Source organism: Enhydra lutris, unplaced genomic scaffold (genome assembly GCF_002288905.1).
Source record: "Enhydra lutris kenyoni isolate GAN:26980312 unplaced genomic scaffold, ASM228890v2 scaffoldscaffold75, whole genome shotgun sequence".
Lineage (NCBI taxonomy): Eukaryota > Metazoa > Chordata > Mammalia > Carnivora > Mustelidae > Enhydra > Enhydra lutris.
This window is the reverse complement of record NW_019154159.1, coordinates 5,569,619-5,577,158: the sequence shown is the minus strand read 5'-3', so window position 1 is coordinate 5,577,158 and position 7,540 is coordinate 5,569,619. Positions and strand designations below refer to the sequence as shown.

The window sequence follows — 7,540 nt, the reverse complement described above, 5'->3', positions numbered from 1 at the left end:
TCCGTGACTATTGCATGTCCGTGACTACGCATGTCCGTGACTACGCATGTCCGTGACTACGCAGGTCCGTGACTACGCATGTCCGTGACTACGCATGTCCGTGACTATTGCATGTCCGTGACTACGCAGTCCGTGACTACGCATGTCCGTGCTACGCATGTCTGTGACTATTGCATGTCCGTGACTATTGCATGTCCGTGACTACGCATGTCCGTGACTACGCAGTCCGTGACTACGCATGTCCGTGACTATTGCATGTCCGTGACTACGCAGTCCGTGACTACGCATGTCCGTGACTACGCATGTCCGTGACTACGCATGTCCGTGACTACGCAGGTCCGTGACTACGCATGTCCGTGACTACGCATGTCCGTGACTATTGCATGTCCGTGACTACGCATGTCCGTGACTATTGCATGTCCGTGACTACGCATGTCCGTGACTACGCAGTCCGTGACTATTGCATGTCCGTGACTACGCATGTCCGTGACTACGCAGTCCGTGACTGCGCATGTCCGTGACTACGCAGTCCGTGACTATTGCATGTCCGGGTCGACCCCCCCCCACGGCCCAGCTGGCCATGCCTGGCAGTGGTGCACTTGGAGCAGGGTTCAGAGGCAGGAAGAGACAGGGGTTCGTCAGAGCATGTGGGCTGGAGGGGACAAGGCCCGGTCCAGAGGAGCAGCTGGCCAGGAACAGCTATGGGAGGAGGGTGGGAGCCAGGGAGAGGACAGGTTCCCAGGGGAGTGGGCACTGGGCTGGGTGGGGAAGAGGCCTGGGTGGTCACCATGAGCCCTGTCTCCTTCCCAACAGGGCCAGCTTCGCCCCTGCCTGCCTGTCCCATGAGATCATCATCCGAAGGTCAGTGTCCCCAAGCCCTGAGTGGATCACAGCCCCAGCCCAGCCCCCTTTCAGGCCTCCTGCCTGGCCTGGCTCTGTGTAGGGGCTTCCTAGGGCCATCAGTACCACGTACACAACCAGCCGCGTGGCCAGCACTCAGACCCAGCCCACCTCCTGCCTGCTCTGGCCACGCTAGGTGACCCCCCACCTGGATTTCTGTCTGCAGCCACTGGACGGATGTGCAGGTGAAGGGGACCTCGCTGCCCCGGGCACTGCACTGTTGGGACAGAAGCTTGCACGACAGCCACAAGGCCAGCAAAGCACCCCTGAAGGGCTGCCCGGTCCACCTGGTGGACAGCTGCCCTTGGCCCCACTGCAACCCCTCCTGCCCCACCATCCGGGACCAGTTCACGGGGCAGGAGATGAATGTGGCGCAGTTCCTCATGCACATGGGGTTTGACGTGCAGGCCGTGGCACAGCAGCAGGGTCTGGAGCCCAGTAAGCTGCTGGGCATGCTGAGCACGGGGACCTAGGCTCCGGGCCGGCTGTCCCTGCTGCCGCCCTCACTGCCTCCCACCACTGCCTGCGGGAAGCCCCGCTGAGCCAGGGTCCTGGGCCCGCTGCCCCCTAGCCCCCTGCCCGGCCTCTCCTGGCCTTTTGTATTATTTTATAAAGTCACTTTTTTATTACTTTAATTTTTTTAAAGAGAAAAATAAGAAATATATGATTGATGATATTGCTTTGTAACATATTTTTTTTAAACAATGAAAAACACAGAAAGACAACTGAAGAGCCTAACGTTGTGGGCGTGTTTGTTTGCGGGGGTCACCGCCCACGGCACACCCCCAGCCCCCCCGCCTGGGCGGCAGGACCCTACAGGGCAGCCCCTGGACGCACAGGTCCTGCTCAGGCCCTCACCCTGCCTCATGGCCCTTTCCAGACCCTTCTTCCAGCCACGCACGCAGCAAGCACGGGTCAGGACCACGACACAGAGGTCACAACAGACTGGCGACGTTCACACGCTGAGCCGCTCCGAGCACCACGTGCCCCCGCGCCGTCATGCCCCGTTTCCCCAGAAACGTCGCTGCAGCGTTTTGTCACCCCAGAGAGACACTAGTCAGCCAGGGAACATTTTTCTTTAAAAGTCTGCGTGGTACCTGTTCTCACGAGGTCCCCCAGGCACATGCGAAGAGGCAGATTCGGAATGAAAACCCCTTCCGGCCCAGCCCCTGTGAGCTGCCGATGGCCCCCGGGCCATCATCCCATCCCAGCACAGGCATGCGGCCTTTGCTCTACGGCGCGCTGCTCCCTGCCTCCTCGGTGCTCCTTGTGCTCCCCACCAGGGCTGGGCTCTGTGGCCTCACCATGTCCGCCTGCAGGACAAAGTTCCGGAGGTGGGGCTGCTCCCTGGCGGGGCTTCCTGAGCTCTCCCGCCTTGGGCACCCCCGTGGATGGTCCCAAGCGGCCCTCAAGCAGGTTTTCTTACAGCCCCAGATGGACGGATAAAGGAGCTGAGACCTGGAGAGACCACGGGGCAGAGGGAGGACCCTTGCCAGGGTCAGCCAGGGCTCCGCACCCGGCCTCCCATTACAGACGACAGGAGCTGGCAGACCCGTCCACAGAATGGGGGAGAGATCTCAGAGAACCCACACCCTCACTCCCAGCATGGCCCCCTGACCAGCTCTGCCCACACATCAGGGCCACAGTGGGCCCAAGAGGGAGCCGACCAGAGCCCGAGGGTTTCTGGGGCCTCCTCCTGCCCCACCTTCAGCCCCCTTGTCACCCATATTGGCTTCCCCAGGTGGCCCTGAGTGGCCCACCCGTGGTCTCCTCCATGGGCCACTGTCCCATGGTTCCCTGTGGAAACCCATGCAGTCCTGACGGTCAAGGGCAATAGCGAGGTCAGGGATGGGGGGCCAAATGTTGGGGACTAAAGAAGGTATATCCAGGAGTGACTGACCGCCGGCTGGGGGGGCCCTTCTTCAGCACCCCCAGAGAGCCACGGATAGAATGTTCCCTGGGGGAAAGGGGGTGGGGAGGGCCCCAAAGGGGAGAATCACAGAAAGGGGCCTGCCACAGTCGAGCTGGGTGGAGGACTTGGGCACGGCCCAAGACCGGCTCTGTGCAGAGAAGGGTGGCAGCAGCGACCCTCGTCAGGTCAGGCAGATGTCTCACTCCGTCTGGGGCCGGCCCAGAGGTTAGCAGGCAGCCTCGTGCTCCCCAGGGCACCAGAGCACCGAGCTTCATACCCGTGGCGTAGGCCTGATGGAACCTCTCCCACCAAGAGAATACACCCTTTCTGCACACATTCCCGACCGAGAAAGAAAGAGGAGAGTGGTCAGTCCTGGCTGCCCTTCACAGCAAAGCGCAGGACGTTGACGTTTGTCTTCACGCCCTGCCCCTCCCCAGCACTCCCCGTTTACCTGACTTCCAAGCATCTCCGTGCAGGCAGTCAGAGACCCCAGCCCTGCCTGGGCAGTGTCTGCTCCTCAGGAAGCGAGGCCCCCCCTCCCTCGCCGCACCTGCCGTGGGGTGCCTGGGAGGCTGTCTTCCACCTGCGTATCTGGGCTGGCCGTCCCCAGGCACGCAGGGACGTCCCCACCGTTGGCAGTGTTGAGCCCAGTCTTCCTGGGATGCCCGAGGTTTCAGGCGCTACAAGGTGGACCTCTTGGGTGAGGGCGTGGCGGGGGGTGCCCAGCAACCATTTGTGTGGTGGAGAAACGTGGCTCGGCTCACTGTTAGGATCTGCTGAGTTGTGAACTTTGGCTAAAGCGCATGGCATTTGTCTGCTCGAGAGAAATGAAACTGTCTGCTCCGACGGAGAGGGCTCCTTCCAGCTCCCTGTGGTCGCGAGGCCGTGGGCGCTGAAACCGTCCTCCCTGCGCCCCCGAGGCCGAAGGCCCGTGTCCCCTCGCTCCCTTGGCCAGGGTCAGGAGCACACACGGCAGATGCCAGAAGGGGTGAAGCGGAGAATCCTGCCCGAGGGCACACGGGGCACTGCCCAAGGACAGAGCCTTCCTCCTGAATGAGCGAGCAGGCCAGGCTCCCCAGCGAGCGGGAGGAGGACCCTCCATCCATCCTGCCCCCTCCTCAGCATCCAGATATGCTCTTGGAGCATTAAAGACATGAGAACAAACAAGAATCCCTTATTTTACGGTTATATTAGCTGTTCTGGAAAAATCACAAGCAGGCGCATCAGGTCAGATGACCCCTACCGTTCCACAGCTAGAGGGGCTGTGTGTGTTCGCTGAGAACACTGTCCACGAGAGGCCCCGCGGCTGCTGAGACCCTGGGAAGACAGCAGGAAATGGAGACGCGGAATCATGAACTGGGGACAACTTTCCACGCAGACGGCCGCCTCCTGTGCTCTGGACGCTCCCTGTCACGGTTCTCCCCACAGACTCCCTGGTTTTCCTGCCAAGAGCATCTCACAGAGTCTAACCAGAGGGAAACAGACAGACAGTACAGGGGAGCAGGGGGAGGGGGAGTAGAGACTATTCTGGAATGAAGGAAACTGAGAGACATGACAGATCGCGTCAAGGCATGATCCCAATCAGAGTCTGGGGCAAATGCTTCACAAGGTGCAGAGTGCAGGGCGCGCGGGGCTCAGTGCGTTGAGCGCCTGACACCCAATCTCAGCTCGGGTCTTGATCTCACGGTCCTGAGTTCAGGGCCTGCAAGTCATAACAAAATTAATTAATTAATTAATTAAAAGGTATAAAATGTATTTCAGGAATAGATGGAAAAAATTGAGTAAGAACCATGTATCAGGTGATCATTCTTTTTTTTTAAATTTATTTATTTGACAGAGAGACAGAGATCACAAGTAGGCAGTGAGGCAGGCAGAGAGGAGGAAGCAGGCTCCCTGATGAGCAGAGAGCCCGATGCGGGGCTCGATCCCAGGACCCTGGGACCATGACCCGAGCCGAAGGCAGAGAGGCTTAACCCACTGAGCCACACAGGTGCCCTCATTCTTTTTTTTTTTTTTTAAAGATTTTATTTATTTATTATTTGAGAGCACCTGTGTGCACACGCACGTGTGAGAGAGAGAGAAAAGTGAGCACAAGCAGGGGGAGTGGGAGAGGGAGAAGCAGGCTCTCCACTGAGCAGGGAGCCTGATGCGGGACTCAATCCCTGGACGCCGGGATCCTGACCTGAGCCAAAGGCAGATTTTACGGAGTGAGCCACCCAGGTGCCCCATCAGATGATCATTCTTAAATTTCCCAACTGTGGGGGTGCCTGGTGGCTCAGTCAGCCTGCCTTCAGCTGAGGTCATGATCTCGAAGTCCTGGGATAGAGCCCCCCCAACTTTGGATCCCTGCTCCTCAGGGAGCCTGCTTCTCCCTCTCCCTCTGCTGCTCCCCCTGCTTGTGCCTGCGCTCTCGCTCTCTCTGTCAAATAGATAAATAAATAAATAAATAAATAAAATGTATTTTAAAAAAATTTCCCAACTGTGGGAGAATGGCTTTATTCTTAGGAGGTGTCCATAGAAGTATCTTGTGGCAAATCATCATATTTGCAGAATTAACTCATATATTTTTTAAAGATTTTATAATTTATTTGTCAGAGCCCACACGCAGGGGGAGCGGCAGGCAGAGGGAGAAGCAGCTCAGCCCACTGAGCAGGGGGTCCCAAGACCCCGGGATCATGACCTGAACTGAAGGCAGATGCTTAACCACTGAGCCTCCCAGGCATCCCCAGAATTAATTAGTATTATTAATAATTAATGGTGTGGGGGAGAGAGAACACAAATAGGGCAAATTATTAATAGTTCTTGAATCCAGGGGCACAGGGGTGGCTCAATCGGTGAAGCATCTGCCTTTGGCTCAGGTTGTGATCTTATACTGTTAATATTTCAGCCTGAAGAAGGGAGCCCTGGGGTTTTTTCTAGGAGTTATTTAAACTCGAGGAAAGACAAGTGACCCCTAAATGATAACTAAAATTCTGTGTCCTGGGGTCAGCCCCAACACCTCCACCTCCAGGAGATCAGGCTGAGCGAGAGCCCCGAGCCCCCGGGGACTCGGATGGCAGGGTCCTAAAACCGTCCCAGTCCCCACTGCTCCCCTGGCCTCCCTGAGAGCCTCCTCCCTCCTCACCAGGGCTGGTCCTGGAGGCCTCGGATCCCACCTTCCCTCTCTCTCTTCTCCCTCCCCCTCCCCCGCAGGCCCTGCCTCCAACTGACCTACAGAGGCAGGTGCATCTGAGGCGAGGCAGGGCAGTGCCAGCAGCCAAGGGGTTAATGGTCCTGGCAAGGGCTTGGTAGCGGGATGCAGGGGTCAGATGACCCTCGGGATGGGGACAGACACACCAGGCTGCTATTCCAGGGCTCCAACCGTGACCACCTATTTATAGAGCCGGGGTGCTCGGCCCGCCCCGTGCAGGCAGTGGCAGTGGGGAGGCAGCCCCGCTGCAAAGTCAGGGGAGTCAGCATCATCGTCGCTGCTGCAGGCTGCCCGCACCTGTCCCGGCCACCACCGCAGAGAGAGGGGCCACAGAGCCGCCAGGGCCCCAGGGAACCACACCAGGCAAGGACGAGGCCGGCCAGATGGGCAGCGCCCTGGAGCCCCCGGGGGCGGGACCTGCACCTGGGCGCCGCCGCGTCCCCTGTGGGCGTGGCCCGCGTCCTGCGGCTAGCCCTGGGCTGCGCGACCTTCAGCCTGGCGGCCCACCGGGGAGGCTTCGCGGGCGTCCAGGGCACCTTCCGCATGGCTGCCTGGGGCTTCTGCTTCGCCCTCTCCGGCCTCGTGGTGGCCTGCGAGTCCACCCGGCTGGACGGCTGCCCGCACCTGTCCTGGGGCGACTTTCCAGCGGCCTTCGCCATGCTAGCCACGCTGCTGTCCGCCACAGCTGCCGTCCTCTACCCCTGTACTTCGCCCAGCTGCAGTGCCCCCCCGAGCCTGAGGGCTGCACGACCAGGGACTTCCACCTGGCAGCCAGCGTCTTTGCGGGGCTCCTCTTCCTGGCCTATGCCGCAGAGGTAGCCCTGACCCGGGCCCGGCCGGGCCAGGTGGCCAGCTACATGGCCACGGTCTCGGGGCTCCTGAAGATCGTCCAGGCCTTCGTGGCCTGCATCATCTTTGGGGCCCTGGTCTACGACAGCCGCTATGGGCGCTACGTGGCCACCCAGTGGTGTGTGGCCGTCTACAGCCTGTGCTTCCTGGCCACGGTGGCTGTGGTGGCCCTGAGCGTGACGGGCCACACAGGGGGCCTGGGATGCCCCTTCGACCGTCTGGTGGTGGTGTACACCTTTCTAGCCGTGCTCCTCTACCTCAGCGCGGCTGTGATCTGGCCTGTCTTCTGTTTCGACCCCAAGTACGGGGAGCCCCGGCGGCCCCCTGACTGCCCCCGAGGCAGCTGCTCCTGGGACAGCCAGCTGGTGATGGCCACCTTCACCTACGTCAACCTGCTCCTGTATATCGTCGACCTCGCCTACTCCCAGAGGATCCGCTTCGTGCCCAGCCTGTAGCTGCCCGCCCACCCGTGGTCTCCAGGGGCTCCAGGCACCATGAGGGGGACCCAGGTGAACCAAGACCCCCAGGAAGCAAGCCAGAGGGAGGCAACCGGCAGAACCGCTCCCGGATTTCTGGCCAGGCTTGGGGAGGGGGGACGGGAGGCAGAGGGACAGAAGGCCCTGAGCGGGCCACAGGCAAGGGTCCTCCCCCAGGCAGCTCCCAGCCCTTCTCCCTGTCTCTTTGTCTCT

The 7,540-nt window shown here is 60.1% G+C and overlaps 2 protein-coding genes across 2 annotated transcripts in view; both read left to right on the top strand.

The window, feature by feature from the left end:
• LOC111160375 (notum, palmitoleoyl-protein carboxylesterase) overlaps positions 1 to 1,509 on the top strand; it is a 6,906-nt gene extending 5,397 nt beyond the window's left edge. Inside the window, exons 10-11 of the mRNA XM_022523453.1 lie at positions 814 to 861; positions 1,067 to 1,509. Coding sequence (XP_022379161.1) covers positions 814 to 861; positions 1,067 to 1,373 — 355 coding nt within the window. The 3' untranslated portion in view covers positions 1,374 to 1,509. The remainder of the gene's footprint in view (positions 1 to 813; positions 862 to 1,066) is intronic.
• Positions 1,510 to 6,385: 4,876 nt separating this feature from the next.
• LOC111160463 (myeloid associated differentiation marker like 2) lies at positions 6,386 to 7,306 on the top strand. The gene is given in 3 exon segments (XM_022523607.1): positions 6,386 to 6,417; positions 6,419 to 6,702; positions 6,705 to 7,306. Coding segments are annotated over 3 exon segments (918 nt in total).
• The last annotated feature ends 234 nt before the right edge of the window (positions 7,307 to 7,540 follow it).